The sequence below is a fragment of the Scyliorhinus canicula genome, chromosome 23 (assembly GCF_902713615.1).
Source record: "Scyliorhinus canicula chromosome 23, sScyCan1.1, whole genome shotgun sequence".
Taxonomy (NCBI): Eukaryota; Metazoa; Chordata; class Chondrichthyes; order Carcharhiniformes; family Scyliorhinidae; genus Scyliorhinus; species Scyliorhinus canicula.
Window position 1 is genome coordinate 24,705,833 of NC_052168.1, and position 20,728 is coordinate 24,726,560.

Consider the following 20,728-nt stretch of genomic DNA (forward strand, 5'->3'; position numbering starts at 1 on the left):
AGCCTCTGCATCCTGCGGGTTGAGTTCCAGGCGTCCAGGCTTGAGGGCTGATTCCATGATTGATCTTGACTGTTCTTAAGTCGATTAAATTGATGGAACCATCAATTCACCAGACACGTGTTTCTGATATGAATCTAGGCTTTAATCGACTTACTACAGAGCCAGCCTGTTACCCGTTGATGAACTCTCAGTGAACTGTAGGCTGACTCTGGACAAGGGTATTTATACAGCAGCACTAGGGAGAGGAGTCGTGGGCAGAGCCAAGGGTGGAGCCCTGTACAAGCTCCTGAGCATTCCCAGAGCTACTCCTCCTAGTGGTCGGATAACGCTACTGCGCTTACAAAGACATAGTGTGAATTATCATATTACATTCACCACAGCCAAGACTTGTTGGCAGTGGAAGGAGGGTTAATGACCCAATTCAACAGGTTGATCATCAATCTTCTATTCCTTCCAATATTTTCCCATGAAACAAGCAAACAAATTTATTGGAATGTGGTGCTGGGACCAGTCCGGCCCCCTCCCTTCCTAGCCCCAGATTGCTTGATTGCCCTCCCCCCTGATCTCTTACTCCCAGCAATCCTGATATGCTAGAGCACCCCCAACCCAGGCCCGATTCTGCAGACCATTGGCATATGGTGTTCCTGCCACCCCACCTCTGCACAGTCCAAATCCTTTTCTGGCCTTTGTTCTCTTGAAATGAAAAATGAAAATCGCTTATTGTCACGAGTAGACTTCAATGAAGTTACTGTGAAAAGCCCTAGTCGCCACATTCCGGCGCCTGTCCGGGAGGCTGGTACGGAATCGAACCGTGCTGCTGGCCTGCTTGGTCTGCTTTAAAAGCCAACGGTTTAGCCTTGTGAGCTAAACCAGCCCCTTTCTTCCTGCCCTCAGCAGCCCCCCCCCCCCCCCCCCCCCCCCCCCCCCACCTGATCTTCACTTCGCCAATTATCCTTCAGTCTTTGCTGGAGGGTCTCTCATTCATACAAATGAGGTCTGAAGCCAATATCTTTTTTTTCTCTGCGCCTCTCGAATGCTTATAATTGCCAATTTTTTACACCATTAATTGATGTACTGTATAAGAAATTTGATCATTAGAAAAACTACCTCAGTAATACTCATAATGGCTTAACCTCAAGCTCTCCAACCCTGAGCTTGCAACAAGCAATTCTTGCACCGTGTTTTTATTCTTGTTTTCAAAGCATTGGCTTTCTGCATATGTCTCCTTTCATGAGATGGAAAATGTAACATGATTGTCCGCTGAGAGATAAATAAAATAATATCTTGCTTCAGTGAAGTTCTGAATTTGTATGGGTATGCACCTGACCTCCAATGTAACATTATACCTTGTAATTTCAAGCACGTTACCTGTTTGAAAGCCAGTCCATGAACATGCTAGAAAATACTGGTGTGATTCTCACAAGAGTATTTTGAGAGACCTATCTTGGTTTTTCCATTTGATATTGTTAATGTAATTATTTCTTTGTTTTATGAACATTGTAATTTATATTATTTCAGATTTACAGCATCCGCAGCATTTTGCATTTATTGTAATTTATACTGTTGTCAATACATTTTACAGGTTCACAGGACTATTGGTGTGAATTTGAAGAAGCTCTTTCACTGCATCAGTTTCAAAAAGGACAGCTCAGTGCTACAAGGTGGGCTCTTCCTCTTTCTTTTACATCACAGTTGGAAACTCTGATGCAACATGATCCTGGAGGTTTCATCAAATGACCTTCTCTCGTAATTATCATCCAACATGTCTATTATCCTCACAGTGCACTTTCTTCCTGCTTTGTTACCTGCTTGGGTGGTTGGTGACTGTTAGTCAAGCAGCTTTTTTTTGCCACCTCCAAAGTACTGAACAAAATGTTTCAAAAAGATTATTTTAAACACACGGTGGGGAGAAATTGCACCTATTTCTTAGAACAACTTGACGTTGACTTCCACTGCTACCTCCCACTGTGCATCTGAATGGAGGGTCTCCTTTCCTTCGCTGTGGACATAGGACAAGTCTCTATTTTTCCACCACTTCCACGAAGACCTCCAATCTCTGAAAATCTTCAGTAAACACACTCCGATGTGCTCGGCCATTGTTGAAAGTACCAGCACAAATACAATTTTCTTTTTTTTTAACAGACAATTTTAATGAGGTATTTTTGGCATTGTAAACAGTAACAATATACATTAGTGTGCAGATACCAATTACAAAAAACATAGTGCAAATAACAGTACCACTCTCGCAAATAGACCTGCCTATTCTTCCCCCCTACTCTACACTATTCCTCTACACTATTCTACACCCCCCCACCGCTGACAATTAGTTCCCCGTGAAGATGTCGATGAATAGTTGTTTATTTTAAATGTTTTTTATTGAGTTTTCATATTTTATATACAACATATTACAAATTATTAGAGAAAAAAAAAACACACGCAAAAATTAACATGTATATTTACAGGTGAGCATCTTCATAATAACAATTGTGGCCGCCCCCTTTAGCCGGCATACATATTTTACATTCCCCAATATGGCCGAGGCACAAGTTTATAGGCATTTATTTATAGTTTGGTTTTGGGCCTTAGCTTGCCATCAAACCCCCATAACAAACCCCCCCCCCCCCCCCCCCCCCCCCCGGCTACCTTCCCCCGATTCCCGTCCATTTTCCCCTGATTCTTGGCTACCCGACTATTCTTCCTCTTGTTCGTTGGCCACAAACAGGTCCCGGAACAATTGCATGAATGGCACCCACGTTCTGTGGAAGCCGTCGTCTGACCCTCTGATGGCGAATTTGATTTTCTCCATTTGGAGAGATTCCGAGAGGTCGGACAGCCAGTCTGCAGCTCTGGGCGGTGTTGCTGACCGCCAGCCAAACAGGATTCTGCGGCGGGCGATCAGGGAGGCAAAGGCAAGGGCGTCCGCCCTCCTCCCCAGGAATAGATCTGGCTGGTCTGAAACCCCGAAGACCGCCACTATCGGGCATGGCTCCACCCTCACCCCCACCACTTTGGACATAGTCTCGAAGAAGGCTGTCCAGTACTCCACATGTCTGGGGCAAGACCAGAACATGTGGGTGTGGTTGGCCGGGCCTCTTTGGCACCGTTCACATCTGTCCTCCACCTCCGGGAAGAACCTACTCATACGGTTTCTTGTTAAGTGGGCTCTATGTACCACTTTCAGTTGCGTCAGGCCGAGCCTTGCACACGTGGAGGTGGAGTTGACCCTAGGCAGTGCTTTGCTCCAGAGTCCCCACCCTATCTCCATCCCCAGGTCGTCCTCCCATTTCATTCTTGTTGCGTCCAGTACGGTGTCGTCCCTTTCTACCAGTCGGTCATACATGTCGCTACAGTTCCCTTTCTCTAGGATACTTGCGTCCAGTAGGTCTTCCAGTAGTGTCTGTGGTGGCGGTTGTGGGTACGTCCTTGTCTCCTTTCGTAGGAAGCTTTTGAGCTGCAGGTACCGTAGCTCGTTCCCCCCAGCTAGTCAAAATTTCTCTGTCAGTTCGTCCAGTGTTGCGATCCTGTCGTCCGTGTATATGTCTCTGACTGTCAGTGTCCCCCCGTCCTGCCTCCACCTTTTGAAGGTGGCGTCAGTCAGTGCTGGTGTGAACCTATGGCTGTTGCAGATGGGAGCCTTGTCCGACATTTTGGTCAGGCCAAATTGCTGCCGCAGTTGGTTCCAGGATTGGAGGGTGGCTGTCACCACTGGGCTGCTGGAGTGTTTTTTGGGTGGGGATGGGAGTGCTGCCGTGGCGAGGGCCCGGAGGGAGGTCCCCATGCAGGAGGCCTCCTCCGCACGCACCCACTCGGCTTCTGGCTCCTGGATCCATCCCCTTACTCGCCCGGCTGTTGCCGCCCAGTGGTAGAATTGTAGATTCAGGAGGGCTAGCCCCCCCCTGGATTTTGTTTTTTGTAGGACCTTCTTTGGGATCCTAGCATTTTTACCCCCCACCCCCCCCCCCCCCCCCCCCCCCCCCATACGAACGCCATGATAAGTTTGTCCAGCACTTTGAAAAAGGCCTTGGGGATGTAGATCGGAATGGATCTAAACAGGAAGAGGAACCTGGGCAGTACGTTCATTTTGATCATCTGGACTCTCCCCACGAGGGAGAGTGGGAGTGTGTAAGTCGATGAATGGTTGCCACCTCCGGGCGAACCCCGATAGTGATCCTCGTAAGGCGAACTTGATTTTTCCCAAGCCGAGAAAGCTTGCCATGTTCGACAGCCATACTTCGGTCTTTGGGGGCTTTGAGTCCCTCCAGGCCAACAGTATTCGTCGCCAGGCTATCAGGGAAGCAAAGGCCACAACGCCGGCCTCTATCCCCTCCTGTGCTTCCGGGTCTTCCGACACCCCAAAAATCGCCACCTCTGGACTCATCGCCACCCTTGTTTTCAGTACCCATAATATAACGTCCGCAAATCCCTGCCAGTATCCCCTGAGTTTTGGACACGCCCAGAACATGTGGACATGGTTCGCTGGTCCTCCCCCACATCTAGCACACTTGTCCTCCAGCCCAAAGAATTTGCTCATCCAGGCCACCATCATGTGGGCTTGGTGAACCACCTTGAACTGAATCAGACTGAGCCGGGCACATGTTGCGGTTGCATTTACCCTCCTCAGAGTGTCTGCCCATACACCTCCCTCCAACTCCCCGCCAAACTGCTCCTCCCACTTGAGTTTCAGTTCCTCGGTCCCTGTGTCCTCTGCTCCCATAAGCTCCTTATAAATATCCGAGACTCTCCCCTCTCCTACCTCCCCCCTGGAAACTACCCTGTCCTGGATCCCCCTTGGTGGAAGGCGTGGAAAGGACGGGAACTGTCTACGTACGAAATCCCGCACCTGCAAGGACCGAAAGTCATTCTCCCCTCGCCAGCCCAAACTTCTCCTCCAGCGCCCTCATGTTCACGAAGCTCCCTTCCAGGAACAAGTCGCCCATCCTTCCCACCTCCGCCACGCTCGAAACCCGCCATCCATCTTCCCCGAGACAAATCGGTGGTTGTCACATATTGGGGACCAGACCGACATTCCCACTTCCCCCGCATGCTTCCTCCATTGGCCCCAAATCCACAAAGCCGCCACCACTACAGGGCTGGTGGAGTACCTGGCCGGCGGGAATGGCAGGGGAGCAGTGACCAGGGCTGCCAAGCTGGTGCCCCTACACGAAGCAGCCTCCATCCGCTCCCAAACCGACCCCGTACCCACCATCCATTTCCTTATCGTGGCTATGTTAGCCGCCCAGTAGTAGTTGCTGAGGTTCGGCAACGCCAGCCCCCCCCTCGCTACGGTTCCGTTCCAGCATCCCCCTCTTTACCCACGGGGACTTCCCCACCCAAACAAATCCCAGGATGATTTTATTGATTCTTTTAAAGAAGGACCGCGGAATGAAATAGGAGACCTAAACAGGAATCTCGGGAGGATCGTCACCTTCACCGTCTGTACTCTCCCCGCTACTGACAGCGGGAGCGCATCCCACCTCCGAAACTCGCTCCTCATTTGCTCCACCAGCCTGGACAAGTTCAACTTATGCACCTTACCCCAGTCACGCGCCACTTGTATCCCTAAATGCCTAAAAATTTTCCCCAACCAGCCTAAATGGTAACTCCCTCAGCCTATTCTCCTGACCCCTCGCCTAAACCACAAACATCTCGCTTTTTGCCATGTTCAACTTGTAGCCCGAAAACCGGCCAAATTCCCCTAGGATATCCATAATCCCGTCCATGTCCATCCCTGCCACTGGATCTGACACATACCAAAGCAGGTCATCCGCGTAGAGCGAGACCTTGTGTTCTATCCCCCCCCCCCCCCTTGACCATTCCCTTCCATCCCCTTGCCGCTCTCAGAGCAATTGCCAGCGGTTCTATGGCCAACGCAAACAGCAGTGGAGAGAGGGGGCATCCCTGTCTTGTCCTGCGATGTAGTCTAAAATACTCAGATGTCGTCCTGTTCGTCCTTACACTAGCCTCCGGGGCCTGATATAGCAGTTTAACCCAGTCCACAAAGCCTTCTCCAAACCCAAACCGTCGCAGCACCTCCCATAAATAGTCCCACTCCACCCGGTCAAAAGCCTTTTTGGCATCCATTGCCACCACTACCTCCACCCCTCTGCCCTCCGGGGACATCATAAACACATTGAGTAGCCTTCTTAGATTGGCTACCAGCTGCCTACCCTTAACAAACCCCGTTTGGTCCTCCACAATCATGTCCGGTACGCAGTCTTCGATTCTGGACGCCAGGATCTTGGCCAGCAGTTTAGCGTCCACACTAATCAGGGAGTTTGGCACAAACGTCCGGATCCTTATCCCGTTTTAATATCAGCGAGATGGTGGCTTGCGACATCGTCGGGGGTAGCACCCCATTGTCGCTCGCCTCGTTAAACACCCTAACCAGCCCCGGCCCCAGTATACCCGCAAACCTTTTGTAGAACTCCACTGGATATCCGTCTGGCCCCGGTGCTTTACCTGACTGCATGACCTTCAGGCCCCACATTACTTCTTCAGCTCTAATCGGGGCCCCCAGCCCCTCTACCATCGCCCTGCCCACCTTTGGGAAGGTCAGCCCATCTAAGAAGTGCCTCATCCCCTCCGGCCCCGTGGGGGGTTCCGAGGTATACAGCTTACTGTAAAGTCCCTGAATACCCTGTTCAATCCTGCCGGGTCTCCCACCCGTCCCTATCTCCCTGGCCGCCTCCCTCTTGCTGAGTTGCTGTGCAAGCATTCTGCTGGCTTTCTCCCCATACTCATACACCGCGCCCCTGGCCTTTCTGAGCTGCTCTGCGGCCTTCCCAGTGGATAGCACCCCCAGCTCCGCCTGCAGGCTCCGTCGTTCCCTAAGTAGCTCTGCCCTCGGGGACTCCGCATATTCCCTATCCGTCCGTATCATCTCCTGCACCAGTCTGTCCATCTCTGCCCTATCCGTTCTGTCCCAATGGGCTCGGATTGAGATCAGTTCCCCTCTCACCACCGTCTTCAGCGCCTCCCAGACCACCACTGCTGAGACTCCCCCTGTATCGTTGACCTGCAGGTAGTCCTGCATGCATTTCCCCACCCTCTCACATACCCTCTCCTCTGCCAACAATCCCACCTCTAACCTCCATTGTGGGGGCTGATAACTTTCTTTGCAGACCAGCAGGTCGACCCAATGTGGAGCATGGTCCGAAATAGTGATCGCCGAGTATTCTGTATCCCTCACCCCCTCCAAAAAGTCCCTACTCATAATAAAGAAGTCAATACGAGAATAAACCTTGTGAACATGTGAATAGAATGAGAACTCCTTCCCCGTCGGCCAGCTGATTCTCCAGGGGTCCACCCCCCTCCCATTTGTTCCATGAACCCTCTCAGTTCTCTTGCCATTGCCGGGACCCTGCCCGTTCTGGAGCACAACTGTTCCAGGTCGGGATCGAGGACTGTATTAAAGTCCCCACCCATAATCAACTTGTGCGAATCCAAGTTGGGGATTTTCCCCAGCAGCCTTTTGATGAAATCTACATCATCCCAGTTTGGAGCGTAAACATTCACTAGGACCACCTTCACCCCCTCAAGCTTGCCCCGGACCATGAGAAATCTACCCCTCCCATCTGCAACTGTGCTGTCCGCCTCAAATTTAACCCGTTTGTTAATCATGATCGCGACCCCTCTGGTCTTAGCATCAAGCCCCGAATGGAAGACCTGGCTAACCCAGCCCTTCCGTAATCTAATCTGGTCCGCCACTTTCAAATGTGTCTCCTGCAGCAACATTACATCCGCCTTCAGAGCCTGTAAGTGCCCGAACACACATGCCCTCTTAACCGGCCCGTTTAATCCTCTAACATTCCAGGTGATCAGCCTGGTTGGAGGGCACCCTGCCCCCCCTACGCCGATCAGCCATCCCCCTTCTTGGGCCCATCCCCTGCCCATGTGCCGCGCCTCTCCTGGTCCGCCTCTTGGCAGCTCCCACCCCCGACCCCTTCCCGGTTACCTGGTTGAGTTCCCTCCCTCGTCAGCAGATCATCTTACCCCCCCCCCCCTCCCCCCAGTAACAACCCCTTGTAACCTAACCCCTGCCATACACTGACTGTATACACACCCCCCACCTCGCTCCCGTTGACTAGCTCAAAACAGCTAGCCTGGTGGCTCTCAACTCAGACGCCACCATGTCTCCCACCTATTGTCCCCCCGCTCCCCTCCCCCCCCCTCCCGCCCATCAACACCACCTCCCCAGAACAGCCTTGTTCGAGCAATAGCTCTGGGACCGAAACAGAGAGAAAACAAACAAACAACAAAGCTCGCCCCCACCATAGTGCAATTCAAACTGTGTAATGAGGTGGGCGCTACCACCCACCCCCCTCCCAACATTCCCAGAAACAAAAAGCAAAAAGTACTCGAACAGCTCCCCAGCACCCAACAACTTAAACTTTAACTATAACTTCGGTTTTAACTTTAAACCTTTCAAACTGGCAAACACAAACACAAGAACATCCCCAATTTTAAGTAAAAGAGCAGTCCAAACGACATCGCTAACACAAAGGGCAATCTGCGAACAAATGCAAACATCCCTTAATGCACTCTAATTTGAGTCCATGGGTCTTCAGTTCGGCACCAGTCCATGCCCCTTAGCGAAGTCCATCGCTTCCTCCGGGTCGTCAAAATAATGTTGCTGTTCCCGGTATGTGACCCAAAGCCACGCCGGGGAAAGTAGCCCGAACTTGACCTTCTTTTTAAACAGGATCTCTTTAATTTGTCTGTAGGTTACCCTCTTTCTGGCCACCTCCTGGCTCAGATCCTGGTAGATGCGCAGGACACTGTTGTTCCATGAGCAGCTCTTCGTGCTCTTGGCCCACTGTAGAACCCGCTCCTTGTCCACGAACCTATGGAACCTGACCACCATTCTCCCCCGCCCCCCTTTCGCGGCTGCCTCGCCTGCACTCTGTGTGCCTTGTCCAGCTCCAACGGACGCGGGAAGAAATCATCCCCCACCAGTTTCTGCAGCATGTCTGCCACATATGCCGTGGCATCCATTCCCTCGGCCCCCTCGGGAGCCCAATGATTCTCAGAGTCTGCCGATGAGACCTGTTTTCCAGGTCCTCCAACTTGTCCATCAGCCTTGATTGCTGCTCCTTCAACTTACTAATTTCTACGTCCGCTATCGTTTGGAAATCCGCCTGCTCTTCCACTGTCTTCTCCAGTGACTGGACCTTCTTATCCTGACCATCCAGCCTCTGGTCAAGTCGCTCCACCGCTTTCTGGAGCGGTTCCAAATTATCCCGCTTCAGTGCTGCGAAACTCTCTTTCATGACCTGCAGCATGTTGTCCAGTGCTGTCTGGACCGTCCTTTCCGTGGTCTGTTCATTAGCCATCCTTCCTCCCACTTGAGTTTCCACACCACCTTTGTTCAGTCCCTTCTTCGCCTGTTTTCGCTCCCTTCTGCTCCTTAAGTCCATACAACTCTGTATGGATTCAGATCTAGAGTGCTATTGTTTTTCACTCCAGCGCTCAAAAGTTCAAAAAAGTCGGGGAAAAAGGTCTTAAAGTCTGACCGGAGCGAGAGCCACCAAATGCACGCCTTACTCCCTCATAGCCGCCACCGGAAGTCCACAAATACAATTTTCAAATGGTTGCCACCATTATAACTTCCGTTTAAGGTGCAGTATATAGCATTAAGATCTGTGGCACCCTGCCAATGCGCATACCTAATGATTAATGTTATAGACAAGGGACAAGGGGGGGGGGGGGTTCAATATAAACTGCCCTGATTTCCCGCTAACTACCTGTCTGTAAATGTAAAGGTGTTTTACATTCTGATTTCCCTCTTTGTAAATGCTGGCATTTTTTTTCAACCCTTAAATTTGGAGTCTTCCAATTCTGTATGAATAACTTGCACAGCAAACTCAAGGTAAGATGAAATAAAAAGGGTTGGTTTGTTTTTACACATACACACACGTGAGAGGGGTTTCACAACATCACTCAAACGGTAAATGGGGGATAAGGAAAAGGGAAGAGGGTCAGGGTACGGCCACAGCAATGCACAAGTTAGGGTTTAACATGTGTCCAGAATCAGAAGTCCAATGGAAGGCTTCTCCTGAGGGAGGTTGACTAATCGTAGGGTGATCTAGGAACAGGAGTAGGCCATTCAGCCCCTCAAGCTGGTCCCACCATTCAGTGAGATCATGGCTGATCTGTGGCCTGACTCCATATGCCTGCCTTGGCACATATCTCTTTATATTCAAATTAACAACTGTTCTAGCTTCAACTGCTGTTGTGGGACAGAGTACCAAACCTCTACCACCCTTTGTGTGAAGAAGCTCTTCCCAACAGCTCACCTGAAAAGTCTGGCCCTAATTTTTAGACTATGCCCCCTTGTTTTCTCCAACCAGTGGAAATAGTTTATCTTTATCTACCCTGTCTTTACCTGTTAATATCTTGAAGACTTCGATCAGATCATTCCTTAACCTCCTAAATTCTAACGAAAACAGGCATAATTTGTGTAATCTCTCCTCATAATTTATCTCCTCTGGCCCAGGTATAATTTTTGTAAAGCTACGTTGCACTCCCTCCAAAGCCAAAATATCCTTCCTAAGATATGGTGCCCAGAACTGCTGACAGTAACTCCAAGTGAAGTCTAACCAGGGTTTTGCATAGCTGCAGCATAGCATCTGTATCTTCATACACCAACCCTCTAGATATAAAGCTTAGCATTCCATTAGCCTTTTTGATTACTTTCTGCACTTGTTCGTGGCATTTTAAATATCTATGCACCTGAACCCACAAAGTCTCTTTGCACATCCACTGTACTTAAACCTCTTCCCATTTAGAAGGTACCCTGCTCATTTCTTTTTTGATCCAAAATGGATAACTTCATGATTGCTTACATTAAATTCCATCTGCCACAATTTTGCCCATTCACCCAGCCTGTCAATATCACCTTGCAATTTTATGCTATCATCTAGGCTGTCTACAATGCCGCCTAAGTTTTTATCATCAGCAAATTTGGATATATGATTTTCTATGTCATCACCTAAGTCATTAAGGAATAATGTGAATAACTGAGGCCCCAACACAGATCTCTGGGCAGCAGGGTAGCATGGTGGTTAGCATCAATGCTTCACAGCTCCAGGGTCCCAGGTTCGATTCCCGGCTGGGTCACTGTCTGTGTGGAGTCTGCACGTCCTCCCCCTGTGTGCGTGGGTTTCCTCCGGGTGCTCCGGTTTCCTCCCACAGTCCAAAGATGTGCGGGTTAGGTGGATTGGCCGTGATAAATTGCCCGTAGTGTCCTAAAAAAGTAAGGTTAAGGGGGGGGTTGTTGGGTTACGGGTATGGGGTGGATACGTGGGTTTGAGTAGGGTGATCATGGCTCGGCACAACATCGAGGGCTGAAGGGCCTGTTCTGTGCTGTACTGTTCTATGTTCTATGTTCTGTGGTACACAACTAGTCACATTCTGCCAATTAGAGTACTTACTGTATCCCCACTCTGTCGCCTGCCATTCAACCAATTTCCTAACCATGTCAATAATTTGCCCTCTACTCCATCCAAGGGCCTCCACCTTAGTTAACAATCTGTTATGTGAGATTTAACAATCTGTTATGTGTGATTTTATCAGACGCCTTTTGGAAGTCCATATAAATTACATCCATAGACAGTCCCCTGTCCATTTCTTTAGTCACCTCAAAAACTTCAGTGAGATTTTTCAGGCATGACTTTCCCTTCACGAATCCATGCTGGTTCTCCCTGAACGACTGAAATCTTTCCAGGTGTTCAGTTACCCTATCCCTGATTATGGACTGCAGAAATTTCCCCACAACAGGTGTTAAGCTGTAATTCCCTGGTTTCCCTCTTTCTCCCTTCTTAAGAAGTGGACAGCACGGTAACACAAGTGGCTAGCACTGTGGCTTCACAGCACCAGGGTCCCAGGTTCGATTTCCCTCTGGGTCACTGTCTGTGCGTAATCTGCACGTTCTCCCTGTGTGTGCGTGGGTTACCTCCAGGTGCTCCGGTTTCCTCCCACAGTCCAAAGATGTGCAGGTTAGGTGGATTGGCCATGCTAAATTGCCCTTCCTGTCCAAAAAGGTTAGGAGGGGTTATTGAGTTACGGTGATAGGGTGGAAGTGAGGGCTTAAATGGGTCGGTACAGACTCGATGGGCCAAATGGCCTCCTTCTTCACTGTATGTTCTATGAAAATGAAAAAATGAAATGAAAATCGCTTATTGTCACGAGTAGGCTTCAATGAAGTTACTGTGAAAAGCCCCTAGTCGCCACATTCCGGCGCCTGTCCGGGGAGGCTGGTACGGGAATCGAACCGTGCTGCTGGCCTGCTTGGTCTGCTTTAAAAGCCAGCGATTTAGCCTGGTGAGCTAAACCAGCCCCTGGAGCGATATGCGCAATTTTCCAATCTAGAGGGACTACTCCTGAATGTAAGGAACTCTGAAAGATTATAGTTAAGGCATCTACAATGTGCTCCCTGACTTCCTTTAACACTCTCAATGGAAACGCTCAGGACCTGGGGGTTTGTCACTCTTCAGTTCCATTAATTTCCTAGCTATTGACGCTGTACTTAACTAAATTGTATTAAGTCCCTGTCCTCTATCGACTATTAACTTTTTCAGGACTTCAGGCAAGTTATCCTCCTTTTCAACCGTAAATATTGAGGCAAAGTATTCAACATGTCTGCCATTTCCTCATTATGACTGACAATATCTCAATTTTCAGCTTTTAGTGTGCCTACATTGCTCTTGACCACCTGCTTTCTGTTTATATAACTATAACATTTCTTCTTACTGATTTGGGTGTCGCTTGTCTTTCCTGTGTGAGACTTCCACAATAGGAGAAGGCATGTGGAGTGAATTAGGCTTGAAGGTGAGTTCCAGGGCTCCAGAAGTTGGCAGTTTTGACGAAGGTGGCCAGAGTACTTTATGCCGCCGCCGTCTTGATGGTAGACAGCTGTTGCCCGGACTAGCTTTCTGAGCACTGCTCCTTTCTCAGGTGTATGTTCCAGAAACATATATATATAGGCAAATTCAAAGATGCAAGACAATGCTTTGAATGCGAGCATTTGAAGGTAATTAAGTCTTTACAGATCCAGAGATAGGGGTAATCCCAGGTTAAAGAGGTGTCAATTGTCTCAAGCCAGGACAGTTGGTAGGATTTCGCTAGCCCAGGCCAGATGGTGGGGGATGAATGTAATGCAACACGAATCCCAGGTCCCAGTTGAGGCCGCACTCATGTGTGCGGAACTTGGCTATAAGTTTCTGCTCGGCGATTCTGCGTTGTCGCGTGTCCTGAAGGCCGCCTTGGAGAACGCTTACCCGGAGATCAGAGGCTGAATGCCCTTGACTGCTGAAGTGTTCCCCGACTGGAAGGGAACATTCCTGCCTGGCGATTGTCGCGCGATGCCTGTTCATTCGTTGTCACAGTGTCTGCATGGTCTCGCCAATGTACCACGCTTCGGGACATCCTTTCCTGCAGCGTATGAGGTAGACAACGTTGGCCGAGTTGCACGAGTATGTACTGTGTACCTGGTGGGTGGTGTTCTCACGTGTAATGGTGGTATCCATGTCGATGATCTGGCACGTCTTGGAGAGATTGCCATGGCAGGGTTGTGTGGTGTCGTGGTCGCTGTTCTGAAGGCTGGGTAATTTGCTGCAAACAATGGTTTGTTTGAGGTTGCGTGGTTGTTTGAACGCAAGTAGTGGGGGTGTGGGGATAACCTTGACAAGATGTTCATCTTCATCGATGATGTGTTGAAGGCTGCGAAGAAGATGTCGTAGTTTCTCCGCTCCGGGAAAGTTGGCGAGACCATGCAGACGCTGCAACAACGAATGAACGGACATCGCGCGGTAATTGTCTGGCGTCTTTGAATTTGTCTATATATATGTTTCTGGAACATACCTCTTCATTCACCTGAGGAAGGAGCAGTGCTCTGAAAGCTAGTGTTTGAAACAAACCTGTTGGACTTTAACCTGGTGTTGTAAGACTTCTTACTGTGCTCAACCCAGTCCAACGCCGGCATCTCCACATCATGAAATCATTGTGTTAGAACAATACTCGCAACTTCCAGTGACGGCTATGAAGGAGTAAGTCGTACATTTGGTGGCTCCCGCTCGGGTCGGACTTTTGGACCTTTTCCCCGATTTTTTACCGGACTTGATTTGAAAAATCGATGATAGAGGCAATTGTGTACTGGATTCCCACATCGGTGCATGGAGAGGAGGACTAGAAGTGCTCGCAAAGTCAGAAACTGACGGACAGAGAAGGCTTGGGCTGAAGCTGCAGCGGGGGACAGCATGGCGGATGACCGGACCTCTGGCTTGTCGACCTAGCGGTCAATGGAGCAGCTGATGCAAGTTATCCAGGAGGGCTTCGCCTAGCAGAAGCGGGACTGCTTGGACCTGATTAAAGAGGCAATTGCGCGGCTGGTGCTTAGATTGGATGCCCAAGATCGGGCGATCCAGAAAGTAGAGAAGTCGCTGGCTGACCAGGGGGAACATCAAACTGCGGTGGAGTTGGATGTGGGGATGCTGAGAGACCAGCAGAAAAGGCTCCTGGAGAAGGTGGAGGACATAGAGAATAGGTCCCACCGGCAGAACATGAGGATCGTTGGGCTTCTGGAGGGGTCCGAAGGAGCGGACACTGGGGCATATATAGCGGCCATGTTCGAGAAGCTGCTGGGGGATGGGGCATTCTCCCGACCCTTGGAGGTGGACAGGGCTCACAGAGCACACTGGAGGAAGCCGCGAATGGGAGACCCCCCGAGGGCAATGGTGGTGAGATTCCATAGGTATCTGGATAAGGAGCGTATTTTACAGTGGGCCAAGCAGACACGGAGCTGTAAATGGGAGAACAGTATCCCGCGGATCTATCAGGATCTGAGTGCAGAGGTGGCCAGGAGAAGAGCGGGGTTTAACCAGATCAGGTCGGTCCTTTTTCAGAAAAAGGTGGGGCGAGATTCTCCGGACTCACGACGGGTCGGAGAATAGCGGGCGTCGGAAATTTTTACGGCGACGCTGTTCCGACGCCCTCCCGCTATTCTCCGAACCCCGCAAATTGTCGGAGTCGCGTTTCCCGACAAACGCCTCCTTCCCGCCCCTGACACGACCAGAATCGCCACTGTGAGCCCCCCCGCTATTCACCGGCCCGGATGGGCCGAAGTCCCGACGTCATGGCGCCCTGTTTGGACGTCGTGAAACACACCTGCTTTTTAAATTCGTCAACCAGTCGGCCTGGCTGACGACTGCTTGGAGGAGGTCAGGGCACCACTCTGCGCACCGCTCAGCGCACCGCTCAGCGCACCGCTCGAGTCTGGCCACAACGGGGAAGGCATCCCTGGGAACGGGAGGGGGTCCAGAACGGGGGCGGTGGGGGGGACGGAGGGGGCAGTGGGGGAGACGGAGGGGGCAGTGGGGGAGACGGAGGGGGCAGTGGGGGAGACGGAGGGGGCAGTGGGGGAGACGGAGGGGGCAGTGGGGGAGACCGGAGGGGGCAGTGGGGGAGACGGAGGATGCAGTGGGGGAGATGGAGGGGGCAGTGGGGGAGACGGAGGAGGCAGTGGGGGAGACGGAGGGGGCAGTGGGGGAGACGGGGGAGGCAGTGGGGGGCGACGGAGGGGGGGGGGTTTAGGTAGAGAGTGAGCCGTCCAACCCCGTAACAAAATGTCTGCCACCATGCCATGGTGTGCAGGTGACGAGGACACGGCCGCTGGTTCCCCTGTGGCTTCCGGCCACAGGCCACTGACGCACCCGTGAGGAGGACATAGTTTACTGGCCGTTGGATGCAGGAAGTGACCAGGGGTTAGGCTGACCGCGTGTCAGCAGCGCGACCAGGCCACCGGGACACACAGGTATCCCGTGGCAGGAGGCTGCCGAGGTGTCGACTAACGTCCGTCTAACATGTCCCGTTTCTCCGCCCCCCACCACCCTTCTGTAGGTTAGCACTATGCATGGGAACAGAACGGCTATGTTCTGCGCAGTGGTTGGGGCCGCTCTACTGGATTTGGAGATGCAGCAGCATCCACACCCACAACCCGCAGTGGCTGCAGGGCCAGCTGCAGCAGCAGAGGGAAGGGCCGAGGAGTTGCCAGTCGTCGAGCAGCATGGGGGGGGGGAGGAGGAGGAGGAGGAGGAAGAGGAAGAGGAGAGAGTGAGAGTGCAGCCACGGCGTCAGAGGCGACGACCAAAGCCGAGGGTGTACCGTGTCCGGGTCTCTTTCCTAACAATGCCGGACATCACCTGCAGGAGAAGACTCCGGCTGAGTAGGCAGACGGTGATACATATCTGCGAACTCCTGTCGCACCTCGCCCCACGTGGAACGGGGGGAGGACACGCGATCCCGGTAGCCATCAAGGTGACGGTCGCTCTGAACTTCTATGCTACCGGCTCCTTCCAGTCTCCGAGCGGGGACGTCTCTGGGATCTCCCAGTCATCGGTGCACAGGTGCATCCGGGATGTGACCGACGCCCTCTATGCCATCGCCGATCGCTACATCACCTTTCCCGAGGACCGAGCAAGTCAAGACTCACGAGCCCGTGGATTTGCCAGTGTGGCCGGGATACCGAGGGTTCAGGGGTCAATCGACTGTGTTCACGTCCCCATGCGCCCGCCTGCTGTGGACAGGGACGTGTTCACAAACAGGAGGGGGACATACTCCATTAATGTCCAGGTGGTATGCGACCCCCACATGAGGTTCATGAACGTCTGTGCAAGGTTCCCAGGGAGTGTGCATGACTCCTACATACTAGCGCAGTCGTTCATCCCTGCGATGTTTGAGGGACGTCCCCCCCGGCTGAGGGGCTGGTTGCTAGGTGACAGGGGTTATCCGCTGAGGTCTTGGCTGATGACGCCGATACGGAGGCCTCAGACCAATGCGGAAACACGATACAACGAGGCCCATGCAGCAACCAGGGGTGTGGTGGAGCGCTGCCTTGGCCTCCTGAAGATGAGATTCAGGTGCCTGGACCGCTCCGGAGGGGCCCTGCAGTACCAGGCCGACAGGGTCGCTCGCATTGTAGTGGTCTGCTGTGCGCTGCACAACATCGCGATGCAGAGGGGAGATGACCTGTTGCAGGAGGCGGAGGGAGAAGCTAGTGGCAGTGGTGCCAGCACAGAGGAGGAGGAGGAGGAGGAGGAGGAGGAGGAGGACGCTGGCGGAGTGGCGGGCGCAGCACGCAGACACGACCCAGGTGCTGGTGATGTCCAGGAGGCGGCACGACGGACCCGGCAAGGACGGCGGGCACGCGATGCCATGGTGGCAGCACGGTTCACGCATCGCATGTGACGTCCCCGATGAACACCAAACCACCACCTGCATCGCTAGTCATGCAGAGGGTCACCACACAACTGCCACCACCAAACCCCCCCACCCCCTCAGTGTACACTGCTCCACTTCGACATGACGCTTATCACTGGGTCCAGACGGAATGGCACAACATTGATGGCTGTGTCAGCGGGTGTGATCAGTGCCATGTGGAATGATGACAGCCCGCTCTGCGAAGAGCTGTGAGCTCAGAATCGTTAGAGAGAGTCTGACCCATGGCAATAGCTGAACCATCCACCTTGGTGGCCGCTGAGTTCGTCACTGACACTCCATCACGTGCCCGCGTGGGCTAGCTGTGGGAGGGGGGTAGGGGCAGGGACTGCACACCCGGCACCGAGGTTTCACCACCCGCCACCCCCAGCGACACTCGGTCACCATCACGATTCCTGTGGCTGTGGAACAATCACACGGTATTACAAGTAAGGTGGAACAGTGTGTTTAATATTAACAATTATTTACAGGTGCCCTACCCCTACAACTAAACTGGGCCCTTCACCCGTGCCAACTTACTCAGTGTCTATCTTAGTTGCCTTACGGGCCCTACCACTACGTCTAAGTGAATCCCCAGATGATACAGCAGGAGTGGAGGAGGATTGCTGCGAATCGCCCCCCTCGACTCGTTTCTCCTTGGCCAAGCGTTTCCTGGGGCGACCCGGCCTTGATGGGCCAGGCTGCTCTGCGGGCGTCTCGGGTGACATTGTGCCACCCTGCTCTGCCTGCTGCCCACCCGATGCACCAGGGATGGGACGGGGGGAGGCCGAGAATTCCGGGACGTCCCGTGATGGAGTTAATGGGACGGGCCCCGAAACCTCCTCCTCCCTCGGGGAGCCCGGTGGCCCCCGGGCCTCACTTTGGGACAGAGGTGCGAGCGGGGAGGTTCCCCGTCGCACCACCGACACCTGGCGCTGCCAGTCCTGGAGGCCTGCAACGGTATCCACCAGGATCCGAAGGTTTGCAGAGACGGAGTCCAGGGAGTTAGACATTCCCGCCAGGGACTGTGCGATCTCAACCTGATTGTGCACGACGCCATCCAGCACATGTGTCAGGCGGTTGATGCTCTCGGCGACTGACTGCTGCGACTGGCCAATGACCTGCTGAGACTCGGCCATGGCCCGCAGGGCGCCGGCAATGTCGGTTTGGCTCTGGCACATTGCTGCCTGTGAGAGGGCAACCCTGTCCAGGGCCGAGGATGACGCGTGCACATTAATCCCAACGTCTTGCATAACCTGACCCATTGCCTCCACCGCGGATGCCACCCGTGCGGTGTCGGACTGGGTCTCTGCCATGAGCGGCACCACTCCCTGCTCTTGGACGCGGATCGACTCCTCTAACAGCGTCTGCAGAGTCTGGAAGGAAGCCCTCATCCCGTCATTGTTTCCCTGGGTTTCCTGAGGCATCGGCTGTGCGGGTGGGTTGAGAAACTCCAGGAACTCCGAAAACGTCTGGGAGCCAGCTGCATCCTGGGCCTGGTCTGGCCTCCGCGAGTCCGGGCCCTCTGTTGCTCCGACCTCCACCTGCTGTACCTGCTCATCTGTGATGTGCCAACCAGACTGTGCCCCAGGAGACTCATCACTAAATAGGCCCGCCGGGGTGTGTATCTCTGGGATGATGGATGTGGTGGGAGAAAGCAGTGCCGCAAGCCCGACGCTCTCAATGGTTAGGTCCTCGTCCAGGGTGTGGGGCCGCTCAGCGACAGGAGGGTTGTCCCTGGCCATTTCTGGTGGTGGTGGTGGACCTCGAACCCTCTGTGCGTCCTGGTCCGCAGATTGGGTTGGGGCAGATAGGGCTGCCCGCTGATCGGGCACCCTCTGTTGTGAGGCCCCGGGTGAGGTGGCGGCAGATTCGTGTCTCCGTCTGCAGCCAGACGGCCCTGGTCGTTCGGCATCACGTCCTAGGGAAGAGAATGAGACGGGTTATTTCGATTTGCTCGGCAGGCCGCTGGACGGTCCCAGTGGGCAGGGTGTGTGAAGGGACAGAGGATGGGGAGGTGTCCCAGTGGGCAGGGTGTGTGAAGGGACAGAGGATGGGGGGGGGGGGGGAGGGTGTTTGTCAGGGAGGGTTGTCTCACTTGCTGCAGTTCCGCCAACCTCGCATTGCGCGATATCGCGGGTGGCAGACCCCCCAACAAGGTCCAGTGCCCTCTGTTCAAAGGTGCTGAGGGGGTGCATGTTGGGCGAACCCCCTCCAGTCTTGTGCCGCTCACGGTGGTTATGACCGGCCTTGGCCTGTTGGGGGAGGAAACATAGGTAGATCATTACAAAACGGTAGGTCTCAGAAGTCCGTTCTGATACTGGCACAGTTTGGGGGGGGGGCAAGTTGTCATCAGATGATTGCATCTCTCCTCGGGGCCAGAGCGCTGGGTCTGTGACAACTTTGTGAACCACCCTCAAATAACTCTGCCCCAATCCCTCTCCCCCCCCCCCCCCCGGGCAGTTAAGGGGGAGGGATGGTTGTGACTAGGGGGCACCCTCATGGCACTTACCCTGGCAGACCTGGTGAGGTCATGTAGCTTCTTTCGGCACTGCTCTGCTGAGCGAGGGGTCTGCCCCACAGCACTGACGGCAGCAGCCACGTCACGCCAGGCCTGGCGTACCGTGCTGGCAGGTTGGCGATGCCCTCTCCGCGGGCGGATGATGCCCCTCCTCTGCTCCACGGCATCGAGCAGCGCCTCGACGTCTGCATCAATAAAGCGAGGTGCAGCTCGCCTAGGCTCCGACATCCTGCCCGACAGATTCTGTGGTCGCCCGCGCCTTTTTACGGCGTCGGGCGGCGTCACATGGGCGGGTTCGTGTCGTCGTCGCGTTCCGTCGTCATCACGCACGTAATTGACGCGGCCGCGCTGCTAGCCCATTTCCAGGAAGTGAATCGGTCGGGAAATGAAGCCTTCGCGACCGTCGTAAAACGGTCCCGATTTTTACGACCGTTTGCCGACTTTCCGCGGGTGCGGAGAATTTCGCCCGTGAAGTTCGGACTGCTGTATCCGGCCCGTCTCTGGGTCACGTACGAGGAACAACATTTTTATTTCGAGTCGCCTGAGGAAGCGCTGGATTTCACAAAAAGGAAAGGACTGGTGGCGGGCTGAGAACTTTTGAACTTTGCTGCAACGTTCATGTTTTAAAAAGTTTCTTGTTTTTTGTTTTGTGGACGCTATTTGTAATGCCTTCTGTATTGATTTGGGGCCAGTTGCAGAGCTGAGTGAGTTAAAGTTTACATTTGCACTGTTAGGGATGGAGGTGAGTTTGTTTAGATGCTGGATCTCTTGCTTGATCTTTTCTTTGTTCAGCAGTTTTTTTTTCTGTCGGACAATTGTGTTGGGATTGTTTGTCATCTGAATATGTGTGTATGAGCGGGGGAAGGGTGGGGAGGGAACAATAGGTGGGAGATTGTCTGGTGCCAGGGGCGGGGGCCACCAAGCTAGCTGGGCGGGCTAGCTCATGGAAGCGCAGTG

At 53.0% G+C, this 20,728-nt stretch overlaps 1 protein-coding gene across 11 annotated transcripts in view; it reads left to right on the forward strand.

Moving 5' to 3' along the window:
- Positions 1–20,728, forward strand: part of LOC119956323 (meiosis inhibitor protein 1) — a 536,433-nt gene that overhangs the window by 427,130 nt on the left and 88,575 nt on the right. For all 11 annotated transcript variants that reach the window (XR_005458631.1, XM_038783445.1, XM_038783450.1 and 8 more), the window contains one exon: positions 1,583–1,661. Coding sequence is in view for 10 of the 11 variants with exons in the window: in XM_038783445.1 (XP_038639373.1) it covers positions 1,583–1,661 (79 nt within the window). In the remaining variant the exon portion in view is untranslated. The remainder of the gene's footprint in view (positions 1–1,582; positions 1,662–20,728) is intronic.